The 15,820-nt window shown below is 37.2% G+C and overlaps 1 protein-coding gene across 1 annotated transcript in view; it reads right to left on the bottom strand.

The window, feature by feature from the left end:
* GABBR2 (gamma-aminobutyric acid type B receptor subunit 2) overlaps nucleotides 1-15,820 on the bottom strand; it is a 466,358-nt gene that overhangs the window by 348,652 nt on the left and 101,886 nt on the right. Inside the window, exon 2 of the mRNA XM_058831970.1 lies at nucleotides 14,233-14,370. Within this exon, the coding sequence (XP_058687953.1) occupies nucleotides 14,233-14,370 (138 nt within the window). The remainder of the gene's footprint in view (nucleotides 1-14,232; nucleotides 14,371-15,820) is intronic.

The raw sequence follows: 15,820 nt of genomic DNA, 5'->3' as shown, positions 1-15,820 counted from the left end.
AACTCTTGGCCCTGCCCCAGCACCATCCCCAAGAGTCACATCATGTGTCTGAGAATCTTGTCCAAGTCATCCTCAATTTGATGCATTGACACTGTTTTTATCACCACCCTAAGTTCAGGGCACCAACTACATCTTCTCCTACCTCATGTCAGTGGTGCCTCACTGCACAGCAAAACATTGAAAAGGTTTGTGTGACCAGAAAAACAGAGCATGTGAGGGATAGTGGCTCCATAGCCTACTGGTTATGGCACTCTGAGGTGATTTGGACTGTCTTGGGAGAGAACCATAAACCTTAACATTTCTGGGCAATTTTTCTGGTTGTTTATTTTCACAGTAAAACACCAGTAACCTTTTACTATCTTATCTGCTGGAAACATCTTAAAAGACAACCAGAGCATTGTGTTAAGGCCTGTTTCTGCAACTAAGTGACAATAACCTGCATCGACTGGAGCAAGGTTAAATAAAATGCACAAGAGCAAATTCATAGATATCCAGCACCTGAGAATCCAGAGAATCCTGATTCTCTGGATCTGAGAAAAAAGGGAATTGCCTTTACATTTAGGTATTACTAAAATCAGGAAAAATTTTCACAAAAATGAATTGTTATTTTATTTTTCAATTGGTGTGTTGGTCTTCAATGTCTAGTAGTGGCTTAAAACCTCAGCAGAGGCATACAACTTCCTCTCTGCTGAGCTCATAAAGTTGTTATTACAACTCTGAAGAGATTTCTCCAGATGACAATTACACTGCAGAGCAGGAAAAAGGATTTGGTTAATAACTTTTCATTTTGTTCATTACAGCCACTTCCACAGAAGTCAATTGTGATGTTAAAATTAGAACTGCAGTTTTATATATGGTTATTCAACATGGTGAGCAGTTGCAGTATGATGAAAGACAGACATGGCTTCGGAAATACCTGGCAAGCACATGCTCTGGGAACATCAGTGTTTTTTCAGAGTAATGGAATACAAAGTTAGGCTCTTAAGCTCACTGTACAGCACACAGGGAGAGTTAAGTGCCTCAGGATGTGATTCAAACATATCAGGCATACTAGGCATGGGGGTGCTTAGAGCTAGAGCAATGAGCCATGCCAAGTCAAGGAGTGCATCTGAAATCCCACCCTCCGCAGGGCTTAAGCAGCAGGTTTCATAACTCCATGCAGTTGGGACCAAATCATACTCTGAAAACTTCATTCTTTTACACTCTTCCATTTTCAGGTAAATTTGAAAGGTGGGTATGCATATTATTCCATATAAGTATTGTTTAGAGCACCCAAAGATGAGTGGAAATCCATATGCTCTCTTCAGTGACCCAGGTACTCACACAGAGCTTGTCTTTGTATCACCAAAGAAGGTGAGACAGTACCACTTCCAATCTCTAGAAACTAATTTCATGAGTGTAAGCACTGAGCCATGACCATCTGAGGTAGTCCAATGCACCTTTGATGTTTTTTGGCAAGACAGAATTGGCCTCCTCGAAGGCCAAAAGCAAAGGCAGTACAAAACCAGAAATTGTAACATTGGCCACAATAATCTCAATGACAATTCAGAAAGGCAACATTTGTTTTGATCCCTCTTCTGATTTTTATTTTTTTTCATAATAACTGTAGAAATTGCAGTCAAAACTCCAGGCAAACTCACAAGCAGTATCACCTGGGATGGGACCACCTGACAGAATGCAGCATGGCATGGTGCTGGTTGACTACCAAGAAGAGATGCAGAATGAGAGACATTTATACTGTGAAGCAGTGTAGGATCAAGGGCAAAGTCTGATGATAAGTTTATGAGATGCTGGGACTTGAGGTGTCCCCATACAGTGGGGTTACCAAAACTCATTTCATACATGGACAAGTCTGAAGCTCTATAGAATTCAAGCGAAGCACATTTCATTATTCATCCAGGGAGCTGAGGCAATAATATTACCCTTGCTTTCTGAAAGCATACCTCTTCAAAATGGAGCTTTTGGGGAAACATTCAGGTAGGATTTATGTAGTCTCTGGATAGGCAGCTAAGACTTCCAAAGTAGCACTCTCAATCACTTATTCTCAGTAAACATTAATTCTAAGATTTACTGCCCAGAAACCTCTTCCCTTTACAACTATGCTAAGAATGCTAAGAATGTCATATTCTGTGTGAATTCATTTGTGACTGGAGGCACAAGTCATCCTTCCAAGGTGATTGTAATACTATAATAATCTGCCTGTGAAACAGTAGAATATTGGGCAACAACATTTAAGGTTTCATTTTCTTTGTTCACATAACCAGTTAGACCATTGAACTAACTACAAGACTCCCTTCTCTTGGTTCATCTCCTTTAATAAATGTGGAGTTCTGGACATAAAAATAAGAAGCACCTGCTGTTCAGACAAACAGTGTGAAAGCCATAGCTAATTGGAAAAATGCTGCCTTTAAGCCCTCCTAGACTTCCTGTGGCAATGAGAAACAGAAAAGTTGAGAATGAGGCTAACAGAAAGAGCAAAGGAAAGAATTACTTGTACAAAGATTATTACTCGGTTTTGTTGTCTTCAGTTTCAATGCTTTAATTAATAAAAACAAACAAACAAACAAACAAACCATCAACTTAGCTACCTTTTCTTAAAGCAACATTAAGTTGTGGAATTCTAGATCTCTTATTGTGATCTAGTAATTGGACAGTGAGTAGGAGACAAGCCAGTGCAAGCACATTTGTTATGAGGAAGAATTGTGTTACAGTTGAATATATGCCTCCTGCCACCTTGAGTACAGTCTATGTATAAGAGGACTCTAGGACTTTTATGGTTACAAAAACTGTAGCTCGAGGTCTCAAACAATAAAGGTGAGTAGTCAGGCAGTGAAACTCAGGGCCCCATAGTTGCATCATTCTGCCCTTTGTTCTAACAGAGGAAAAAGAAAAGTAACCATTGTCTGCATTTTCTCACTTCCTCCCAAGCTAAAACCAGAATAAAGACAAGATTTTATCACACCGTCATACAGGCTTCCAAAAGTGAGGACAAAAATCACATTGGTCACAAGAGTGTTCACAATGACAACTCAAGGAACTCATAATCAACATCAATGATAATTTCATTAAGCATTAGTAGATTTTGCAACTGCAACTTTACTAAATTTTAATAGCTAAGATATGAAAATTTGAAGAGACAGAATGGAATTTGCTGGGTAAAGATTACTTCTTCTTATCATACTGTCTCTACAGAGAAATTTCTTCCAGGTTGATCTGATTACTGTCCCAAATCCGTAATTCTGGATTCCTGCATAAAAATCCACAAATAACATATGGGATTTTTCTATAAAAGTGAACTTTTTGTTCTGGCTTTTCCTTTACTTTCTGATTTGCAAATCAGATTATTTTTTAACTTCTCACAAGCAAGAAGAATAAAATAAAACAGGTAAAGGGAAAAAGAACTGGAGAGCAGAAAATCACAGGAAGAAAATTTCAAAGCAGGCTGCTTATGAAGCACCCACTTACACATGTCAACCATAATGCTGAACAACAATGAATCCTGATGCAATATAAGAGAATGCAATGACATTTATCTGAAACATGCCAGTGCCCACCAGAAATAGACTGAGCCATAAAAGAGACTGAAGACAGTTTCAGATCATTTTAAATAGATATGCGTATGTATGAATACATGTACAGGTAGGTACACAACCTTGTTATTTAATTTTCATCTTGCCAGTAAGAGCTAAACATAATACTGATCATCTCTATTGCTTCCTCAGTCACTCTGCTTTTCTCAGTAGCATCCTGAGCCTTGAAAAAAGAAGCACCTAAATTTTGCTTACCTAACAAGTTTTTGGACTGATTGTTAAATTGAACGAGAGACATGAGGAAAATAATCACTTTAGCAGAAGTATGTCTTTATAGAAAAAGCCCCATTATTAGCAAGAATGCACGTATATGCCACTTTCCCAGAAGTGATCTTTTTCTTGCAGCTACAGATACTCCCAGATTAGTGGATCCAATTTGTGAGTTTGTTTGAAATCACAGAATGGTTTCGTTTGGAATGGACTTTAAGGATTGCCTAGTTCCAAACCCACTTTCATGGACAGGGACACCTTCTACTAGACCAGGCTGTTCAAAGTCCCCCTCCAACCTGGCCTTGAACACTTCCAGGTATGGGGCATCCACAGGTTCTCTGGACAACCTGCTCCAGTGTCTCACTACCTTCACAGTAAAGAATTTATTGCTAATAATCAATCTAAACCTGTCCACTTTCAGTCTAAAGCTGTTATCTGTTGTCTTATCTCTCCATGCTCCTGTAAAAAGTTCCTCTCCAGCTTTCTTGTAACCTCCCTTTAGGTACTGGAAGGCTATTAAAAGGCCCTGGAGCCATCCCTTCTCCAGGCTGAACAGGCTCAGCTGTCTCAGCCTGTCATCGCAGGAAAGATGCTCCAGAGCCCTGAACATCTTTGTACCCTCCACTGGAAAAATGTAGCAAAGCATCCAGCTTTTGATTGGCAGCAGTAGACTATTTCAGATCAAGACTGTCATCACTCTTCTACAAGCTTTTCAAAAGGGCTATGATGAAGAACTTTCTTGACTTTTTTTTTTTTATTAGAACAAATTAACTCTTGATTTATGTCAGGAACACAGTGCTTAAAATGAATACTAAATTTTAGCACCCAAGCACTTCATGCAATATTCTAGACTGCTGGAGACCTGCCACTCCCCAGTCACATGCATACTTATTCCCTTATCTGAATACTGAAGGACTTAAACAAACCTTCCAGAAGCTGTGCCACTAATCTTTTTACTTTCAGAAAGCAAACTGACATAATGAATCCACATCCTGATACACACTGTGCCCTCACAGTAGCTTAATTATAAATAATTATAGAATTTTCCTAGCTTAGTGTTGCATCATAACACAAACAAAGCTGATAGTGGTTATATTGCCAATCCTGCTGTAGTTTATTAAGCAGATTGTGACAGGCTGTCTACTGGATAACAAAGTCCAATGGACTTCTGCAAGGTTAAGTGAACACAGGGACTACACTTCACTGGAGAAACACCTTCCTTTACTTTGAGAATTAGGAGAAGAAGGTGTTATGACTTAGCAAAGAGTTCAGAAATTTCAAGCTACACACCTCCTAAAAATGAGTAAAACCAAGGCAAAATGAGAAATCAAAGTAAATCTGGATTTGTACTAGAGTTTGGAATTAAAATACAGAGAGCCAAGAAGATGTTCTGATAGACTGGAAAGGTGCAACTGTGGAACTGTTTTCTAGTGCAAAAATTACTTTAGACTCAGTTACTTAAGCTATCTATAGCTGTAAGTTTTAAATGTGACAAGAAGGAAAGGGAAATGACATCACAAGTAAATGCTTAAGAGCTGTGCAATACATTCCTCTTCTCATTGTAATACTAGGGCCAAACAAAGCTTCTTATTCCAAATACAAATTGTTTCAGTCACAGTTTTTTATTCAAGGCTGTTTTTCCAACAGAGTCTGGAGGTTCTTAAGCTATGCTGATCATTTCCATTGTCTCTGACACTGAGATTCTAGTTTTGCTATGTGTGATAACTAAGGCTAAAGAAAATGTGCTTTCAAATCATGTCATGCTTAATTAAAACATAACTATCACTTGTTCAATTGGCCTTATTTTTCTCCAGTTGTTTCAAAACTTAACTGATGCTTGAAGAAAGCATGTAGGAAGATCTACAAGTCCCCAGGAACTGTTCTGGGTACATCAGGTACTGAGAATATGAAAAATTAGAATCGAAGTAAATCCTAGATGAATCACATACCAAGAACCCCACCGTGAATTTTAGAATCATGCCCTTAGAGCAGGTTCTATTATGTGAGAATTTGTACCTTAGCATTTGCTTCTCTATAAACATATCACCATTGAATTACTTCTTTAATGGAGCACAATTAAACTTTTTCTGGTTTTCAAGGTTAATAAATATTTTATTTAAATTTCAAAATTTCGTAACAATGATTATTCTTTTTTCCAATTTCTTGGTGTAGTTTGTTCTTCAATTTATGCCCAGGAGCTGTTGATGCCAAATTTGTATGAATTAGGCTATTCCTCAAAATAAGTAATTAAGTAACTTTTGCCAAACAGCATTCAAGGAAAAGCAGGTTAATTTACCACATGAAAATACTTTCCTTGTTCTGTAATAGAACAGTGACATGAAGAAAAACATTCAAATGGGAGAGAATGAAATGAAGAAGTGAATTTAAGGCTGTGGGAGCCACAGTATGAAGCAACAAAATTTATCATATCAATTTTGCCTTGACTTGGTTGTCAAGTTGTATTTGTTAGTTGTTAGTTATTGTTAGTTGTTGTTGTATTTGCCTTCTTACTGTGGACAGGTCTGTGTATTTCCAAGGACAACAGCAGCTATGGCAGAGGGTGCCACTCCACATAAGGCCACTCAAGCCAGGCTGGTCAAAGGAACCAGAGACAAAATAACCCCAGGGCTTTCTGAGTAGGCTGTTGAGAAACAGGCCAGCAAGACAGTTTTGTAGAGCACACTCAGTGCTACTTGTTTAAGAAACAAATCACAGTAGTCACTCCGACAAGTAGCATAGCAAAATAACCAATTCCAGCTATGCAGAAATCTTTGGTGTAGTGAAAATAATCAGAAGAACCACATTTGGAGATTTGGTGGTAAAAGACCAATTTCTGATTTCCTAGACTATTTAGAATATTGCAATAGTCAGAGAAATACAATACTATAGTCTGAACATTTTGGAATAAATTAATAATGATTGCCAAAATTCAACCAAAAAGTGATAAAGTGATTTTCAGTAAAATAAGATAGCTTTAAATCAATATAACCTTTAAAGAAGAAAAACCATATACGGATGGACAGGTAATCAGCATCTGATCTCCCTGAGATAGCTTTCCATGAGAGAGAAGCAAGAGTCATAGAGTCAGGCATAGGGGAAAACGCAAGAGGCAGCTCAAAATTCACTGCTGAAATTGCTGAGAAACTATAGAAATTCTTTCACTAGGCAATGGGAGATTCTAGACAAGATTTTGGGTCACAAAGTAATGAAACCAATGGGATTAATGAATCAAAATGTGATTCTTTGGGCTGGCTTAACTGTGAATAAATCAAATATTATCATTAATGGGGCATTTGTGTCATATAGCTACATCCCCACAAATTGTATGATATTTCCCAGAAAAAGTCAATTGAAAACACAATGCTAGAACAAAATTTAGCAGCACTTTTGTCCAGTGGGTTAGACCACAAAAAAAAAACCCCAGACATCTGACAAGATACTAGAAAATGTGTCATAAAAATAATCTCAAATCTGAAAAAGAAATAGGTGCATATCACAGTCATCCTTATTCAGCATAAAGAAGATGCTGAACTACAAGTAATTTTACAAAGAAACAAACCTTAAGATTGCCCTCAGGACAGGGAAGAGGAGAGAATTAAAAGATGGGAACCAAAGTTGCCCCTCTGCCTCCTCTCCTAAAACCCCCCAGAAAAGGCAGCAGCAAATAGCAGCCTGAGGGAACACTAAGGGATACCTTTGTAGCAGGGAAGGAAGCTCTGCAATAGCTGCAAGGTGCAATACTGAAACATTTTGGTAAGTAAGATTCTACCTGGCAAGTCTATCTTAGCTGTGGGGCTGCAAAAGCCACACGAGAAAAGACTTCAAGCTTGTTCTATAGAAATGAACAAAATGGGAAATAAAAAAGAACAACTGAAAAAAAAAATCCAGCAATACAAGCAGTGAGACAATAAAAAATTACATGGAGGGGAAAAAAATTCCCCAAATACCAAAGTACACAGCCATTATTTATTCTAATTATAAATTAACCTGAACATTTTAAACACCTTACCAATAACGTGACTTAGCATTATAACACAAGGCTTTGTATTTGAAAAAAAAAAAAAAACAAAACATCAATGCTTTTGCATTACACTGTGTGTTTGGGACATTTTTTATGTATTTTATTTTTGTCCTAGAGACCATTCAGATTTAGACAGAATGAATATCTTATTTGTTCAGAATTAAATGTTTTCCCAAGCACAAATTATACTGCAAGGCAAAGTGACACCCTTGTCTTTTCAGTGTGTGTCTGTTCCTGAGACCATCATTCATTCATTCATTTCATATTATTGATCCAACACTAAACAAAAGTGATTAAATGAATATGTGCAAACAGCTAAGAAGAAAAATAATAAAACATGTCTTGTTTTGGTTGTTTTTTTCTGCCAGTGCATGCAAATCATGTTAGAATAAATATAGAAGTTCAGTCTTAGGTCTGCTTTGACCTAACTATAGAGCGGTATTAAAATACCTTTATGCACGCTTTATGTAGTGAACTGAACCTTAGACGTTAGATCAAAGGCAAAAACTAGACTATATATTGTAGTTTTGATGTTTTCTGCAGGACAAACAAGATGAAAAAGAACAGTTAATCATATTTAAATAAAAGTGAACACTGAATAGAACACAGTTTCAAATTGATAGAAAGACAGGTTAAGCCATAGAAATCAATGTCATGCACTTAGGCAGAAGGTGAAAAGAAGAAAAAAGACAATCCTGCTATATCTTGCAGTGCCTTTGAAATTTAGGATGTGCACTACTTGCCATACCTCAGCCTGGAAATTTTCTGAAATTTTCAATTTAAACTTTGTGGACCATGTTTCTGGTCTTAACAGCAAAGTGATGCAAATCTCTCCCCTGAGGAACAACTACAATAATGCACTGGTACTCAGCATCCCTGAGAAAGAACTTTTGTCACTAAAGTAATTCTTTTGCCCTAGACCAGTCTTGCCTGCTGTAATGCCACATCCATTTCTCTAAGATGAAAGGTGAACATACAACTACTTCCAAGTCTGCTCTACCTTGTGCATGTATGCATCCATCCACACGCTGAGACACACAGCCTAATTAGCAGGTATGGCACTGATCATCTGTTTCAACTCCCCACACATCTTCTCCAGCAGCAATTGCAAATCTTCAGGAGGGTTCATCAATAATGGCAGGGCTCCTGCTGGCAACTTGTATCAGGGGGAGGATTTGCAGAACTAAAAGGTCTGTCTCCCTCCAAGTTCACTGCAGCTTCTCTCAAATGAGGAGAAACTTCACATGAAATTCTGCCTGAAGGTCAGACCTACTGTGTTTTCTTACTGTTCAAGAGCTCCTGGGCATTCCTACAGAGAAGTGAGAAAAACTTCCTTATGTGCTCAGCTAACTCCTGAAAGCAGGACCAGAATGTCCTCAGGTTTGCACCTTATATAATAAGACCTCAAGAGGTATTTTTCCCTCATGTACTTTGTCTATTAAAAGCACAACTCAAATACAGAAAATCTATAAAATCCCTCCAATCCCAGTAGTAAAAAAAAAAAAAAAAAAAAGAGAAAAGCAAAGGAAAAAGAAAAAGAAGAAGGAAAAAAAAATCACAATAGTGATTTATGGGCCAAAAAGACAAAGATTCTAGTTTGTTGGCACATTGGGTCATATTCCAGTGGGAAAAGACCTCTTCAAGAGGGACTGCCTGCATCACATAGATAGAAGTAGCTAATCTTCTTAGCCAAAGACTAGTTTAAATGCCCTTTTCATTACTTAAACTATTAATACATGAAAATTGTGCAGTGAAGGCAAAAGTAGCACAAACTCACTGTACTGGAATAAACATGATGAAGAAAGCTAAAAAGAAAAGAAAATACCACATTCTTTTATCAAATGTTTATGTGTCCGTGCTGGAGCTCCAGGTAACAAGTACAAACATTCAGAAAATTCTGATATTAACAAGAAGAAATTTGATTCAGTGGCCAAAAGAAATCTCTATGATGACTTGCAGTACTTTTGTGTTAAACCACATCATTTTAACCTGAACATAGCTGTGAAATTCTGTGTTAACAAAAATTCTGATGAGTAACAGGCACCTAACAAAGCCTGCTTTCTTACAGATACATGGGTCCTAGGCTTCTAGAAACACAAAAACACATACCTCAGCTCCTGCTTCCTACCCTTCTGGGTTTCACCCTTCCTCTGTGTTTCCTCATTTTTTTTTTATGCTGTTTTTTTAACCATCTTCTTCATCCAGTCAATCCCCTTTCCATAAACGGCAGTTGGATATGGAGAACAACACATTATGGCTGGCCTTAAGTTCTCTGTGCTCATGTTGCAGCCTCTTCTTCATTCATATGGATCCCTGTCCACAGAAGCTCATTTTCACAGAAATGCATAGAAGCTAACAATCTTTGGGAAATCCCTTGTTAAACTGGGTTGTGATTGGCCAGTGGTCAGAAATTACTAGGAGGAACTGACAGTGCAATCACATCAGCCTTGTTTCAGAAGGAAACCAAAAGCTAGAAACATCACTGCTTTTCTTGAATACCAGAAGCCTTTTCAGAAATGCAGAGAGGGGATCTTGAATACCTATGCATTTCTGGGACAATAAAATCTCAGGGTAGTCTCTTTAATATCCAATCACATGAGCTGAGAGCCAGGAATTTTCCCTTTCCAACACCCCTTTCTAACACAGGAACTCATCCTATATTAATATGCCCAAGAGTGAGCAGTAATACATCATGATTAGGATACCTATAATTTTGTTAGAAAACTTTCCAACATGAGATGCTGAATCCAAAATAAGGTTCCTCAGTTTTGAATGCCATTACAATCTAATCGCTGTATTGCCTGAAGGAGTTACTTGCCTAGAAGCCAGCAGTTATGACTAGATTACATAAAATATGTAGAAACAGAGGATATTCTGAGGAAGCACAAACATTTATACTTTGTTTCTGGCACAAGCTTATTTCCAGAGTTAAATGAAATCGTAAATGAAGCAGGCTGTAAGAGAACGTCAATGGCATTTTGGAAGAAAAACAAATCTCCAAAAATTGAGAAGGAGTTCCACGGACTAAGAGAGATGACCAGTGTGGTCAAAATCCTCATGCTGATTAAATGTTTATGTTAACAAAACAATTATGAAAAGTGAGAGATGACAATGAAAAACAGGAGAGACAGCAATCTATATAAAATAGGTACTTTTGCCACGGTAAGAAATTCACATGGGGATAACAGTTGATGGATATACTTGAAATAGAAGAGAAAAACTGAATAGCTAACTATCTCCTCCATTTTACACTAACTGGATACTAGCAGGAATGCTTTGATGTACAGAACAAAAATACATAACTTGTCTCTTTTAAGATATTAGGAGATACTCTTCATGGTTCTTCTTCACTCCTTAATTGCCTTGAATACACATTGAAAGAGAATGGGGATAAGATTAATGTGGAACAATTTGACACTGATGTATTCCCCCTACAGAACAGCAACTGCCCAGTATTATGCCTTCATGCCTTTAAGGCCCACCTCAAAGGCATAGGATATTATTGGCACTTCTAAACTAAAATGCCAAAGGTTCAAACTGATTGCACTCCACAGCCTGGAGATCAAAGACGCACATGCAGCCTCCAGCCCATATTCAGACTGTCACTCAACAAAGGACCGCTGGCACACAGAGATTACCCACAGAGAAGCTTTTAATTTGAGAGGCTAGGGAATGGGTGCCTGCATTTGTCCTACTAAGAACATCTGTTCAAAAAACATTTTCCAAGTTGTGTCACCTAGCATAGCTCAGTGAAAGTCCTTCAGGATGACATAAACCTTTGCAGACTAAAACAACTTGCTCCTTTCACAGATATAAATTGCTCCATTAAAAAATAATTAATTTTGTTACTGTAAGAGATAATTAAATCAGCCAGCAGTTTGAAGGCAGATAATTGAGAACACAAATTCCCTTTCTACTGCTGATCATAACTAAATCGGAATTTGTCAAGATGGAGATGGAAAAGTATCTGGTTTTTGATACGACATGGAAATAATATATGTCACCTTCACATTGAGACTTTTCTCAACCTCTATAATCTTCCCTATTTCACATTGTTGCAGGCCGTCAGTGACGCCTGTCAAGCAAGCCTCATAATGTATTTGCTCAGGAAAGTAATTTTTCTTTTAGTTGTTATCTTCTGTTGTTCTTCCTTCATCCCTACCTTTCCCCAGACTACCAGTATCATCCTGCATTTCTCTTGCATGTGAGAGAGTCATCACTTTGCTGAACCTCATGACACCTGTGTAAATCAAATCAAATCAAATGTTCCTGCCTAAGGGCTAAGAGCTTTGTTTTCATGACTGCAGGCACAAGGACAGGGACAAAGCTTTGGAGTCAGACATCCAAATGCAAATTCTCTATTCAATAATACAATGTCAGGTTAGTTTTTGTCTCTGTGCTCTTTTTGCTCTTCCTGACTTCAACATGAAATGACTTCATCATCATCATGATTTCATAAAACAATTTATGTGAGTCTGCTGTGATTCCTTGAGGTGAAGTTTCAAGTTTTGAGTGAGGACAGCCTTGTATCTTATCAGGCTGAATATTATTGCTCCAATTCTGGGTACTAGAGATTTCTATCTTCTCCTTCTGTTCAAGTTATGCATTTAATCAGAGACACTTATGACAGTGGATCCTAAGGAGTGGAAGGATTTGTACTCTGTTTCCCTGCTATCTTATATGTGCTACATCTGCTGATTTGCAGATACACAGACTGCTGTCACTATATGACATAACACCTTCACAATGTTTAGATTATTGCCATTACTGCTATACCATTTACTAAGCCTTGCCACACTTCCCAGTCATGCTGTTATTTGTGGTTTTTTTCATCAGTCAGCCAACCAAGATATAAAAACCTGACATAAAGAGCAGTTTTGCCATGTGATAATTTACAGGATACTAAGCCCAAGCAGTCCGGAATACCTTGATGAACCGATATCATAAATAGTGTTTAAGACATAGTCACAGCTATAGCGGTTGAGCACAGAGAAATAAATGCTCTCTGGTAGCAATAATTCATACAATACATATAATTGAACATATATATTGACAAACTCAGGAATTTAAAAGCTTTCTGGTCAACCTTCCTCAAGCTGAGCAACTTCATGAACAAATTGATTTCCAGATTGTATCAGGCAGAACTTGACTACAAATGAAAAGATTTTTAGCACAATGAAATCCAGCTGCTTAAAACATCCTACATCATACAGAAATTCCATGTGACAAATTAAAAAAATAAAAACAGAGCTCTGGACACATACTTCATTATAGGTCATGAACTAGGGCAATTTAAGAGTGTTAAAGGCTAGATTCAAGCTTTCTGTTATTTTCTTCATTCTCCCCAGAGACACATTATTTGGTTTCCACAGAGGAATTGTTTTTTACATCAGAAAAAATATCCCAAAGCAGAAGAAAAAAAAAGATCTGATCTGACAGGCATTGCAAACACAGTTAACAAGCTACTTTAATTATCCTCCTAAGATTTTCCCATTTGTACTCTGATCATCATCTTCTTCACAAACTTAATTATGCCTCATTTGTTCTTGCTGCACTACTCTCAGTGAGTATTCCAGGTGGAAAAGAGGAGCCTGTTTGTAACTGTAACCTCAGGTAATTGTTATATATTTTTTATTTTGCTATAAAATAATTTGGAATTTTTCAGGAAAAAAAATATAGAGGAGCAATCTTTGGGCAGTATGAATATTGAGTAGAAAGCCAGGCTATGATCAGCCATCCATCTGAAAATTATCACTAGACAGATGATTGAATAAGTGAAGAAAATCATGCTGTTATCATCTGCATTTTAGAGATTAGTATTAATAAATTCTGATTCCTCAGCAGAGGAAACCTTTCCACAAACTTGACCTTTGAGAAAGTAAGAAAGAAGAACAACTGGGAATAAATGTGCTTCGTGAGTCAAATACTGAGACATGAACCCAGTCACTATTTAGAATTTATGCACTCCCAGCACTTTTAAAGTGCATAGGAATTACTGCATTCTGACTGAGTACAGACTGAATAAATACCCTGAAGTACCATAATTTAAGGCCTGATGAGTTGCTTCTTCTAACTTTTCAAAAGTCCTAGGCTTGCCTCCCTACCATGCCTGAACTTGGTTTCACCTAGGTTGTTTTGAGACACATTATTTTTGTTTAATTAACCTACTGAGTCACTACTGATGCCCCAGACAAGCGTTTTCAAGTACAATGAAATGCCAAGCCTTAAAATCCAGCACTACATACAAGTAACTAATCTTTACACATCATTTCACAGGCCTTCAAAACTGAAACATAAAAATTACACAAAATGCTAAGCCTTAAAAACACCAAACCTAAGTTTCTTATTTTCTTTTTAAAACCAGAGACACAAGACAGTCAGCATTAGTATATATTCCATTCCATCCCTTACCTGAACCAAATTCCATCCCTTTAGAGATTCAGCAATGATAGAAGTAACTGTTGCACATACACCACCAAATACCATCAGATGATTAGGTCCATATTTTATTGCATCATAGAAGGCTTTGAGTCCTTTTGCATTGTCACACTGGAAAAAAAAAAAAGAGAGAGAGACAATATTCAATGTCAAAAATAAATTAACTAAGAAAGAAACTGTTGAGCAATTGGGCAGGGAAAAAAATCAGGGATTCCACAGACATAAATGTAAGACTTATACATGAAAAATTAGAGCACTCTATTCTGGACTCCTGATGAGCCATAGTAAAAGAATAGCAAAATGCCTCATTATGTTCTACAAAACTAGAATTTTTCTACCACCATTTGAAAACTAACAAAAAAGTCCAGTAACAAATGGTTGACCAAAACATTTTCTACATTTAGAGCTACCATTTCACAAAGCAAAATTTGGAAAGTAACACTGGATTGTCAGCAGGACTTCCATAGTTGGAGAAAGTTTGACACTACTGATGGTCTCTGTAAAAATAATTCTGTCTCTAAGGAAGACTATTAAAGAGCTTCTACTTAAACTTCTACTCAAAGTCCCAACCTCAGTATTCTGTGCAAAAATATATAGCAGAGAGCCCGTGATTTAGAAGGATAACACAAAGACTTCAAAAGATAACAAAATATTCTTTTGAAGTGCTAAGAATTAATTGTTCTGCCCTCATAGCTCACACAGCTTTGAGTGGAAGGCTGGGCTAGATGACATTCTGAGATCCTTCTAACCTGACCTGTTCTTGGCTCCCCTGATGATTAGTTTGATCATTATTTCAGGTGTAAGGAATTTTACTGTAAACTGAGACACAGACTGAAAATTAAGGGAAAAAAGGCTCATACTAGTCAGTATTGCAAAAGATATATCAGTCCTTGAATAAAGTAGTATTAATCATTCATAATAACACTGATTCCTAAGCTTGCAACAGAGTATTAATAAATTATGTGCCTGAAGGTAAGAATTTTATTCCAAACCATACTGGAAGTCAGAAGTACCAACAGACTATAATAGCAGCTGCCACTGCTCCACTAACAACCACTTCTTTCTCTTTTTGAAACAGAAGTTTTCTGCCCTCTTTTGCCTCCTCTACAAAGTCTTCCTTGAATGTACTCTTTATAAGAACTATCACACACCAGCCTCCAATATTTCATTATGACTATTCAATAGAACAGTTCATTTACTATCAGCATCCAAGTAGTAATTGTATTGCATTCTGTAGAGAGAATAAAGATTTTGACTAAGAAGTTTGGAAGCTTATATTAATCTCCTTACTGAATTAATATATTAAAAGAAAAATTATTATATTTGCATTCTACCTGCAAGAATAGAATTATTGGTCTCACTTATTCAAAAGGATACAGATGTTTAATGCATAGACTCTCATAAGTTGCATAATATGGCCCAATGCTTTCTTTCTTAATGCAGGAAAAAAGCCAAAACCACTCAGTACAGCAAAGGCTCCCCTATCAGTTTAATGTGCTGGTGACAAGCTCACATTGTGAGGGAATCAAGATGGTGATCACTGGAAGAAGCAGCTTTCTCC

Source organism: Poecile atricapillus, chromosome 2 (genome assembly GCF_030490865.1).
Source record: "Poecile atricapillus isolate bPoeAtr1 chromosome 2, bPoeAtr1.hap1, whole genome shotgun sequence".
Taxonomy (NCBI): Eukaryota; Metazoa; Chordata; class Aves; order Passeriformes; family Paridae; genus Poecile; species Poecile atricapillus.
Note: the sequence above shows the minus strand (reverse complement) of the source record. Positions and strands in the feature narration are given on the sequence as shown.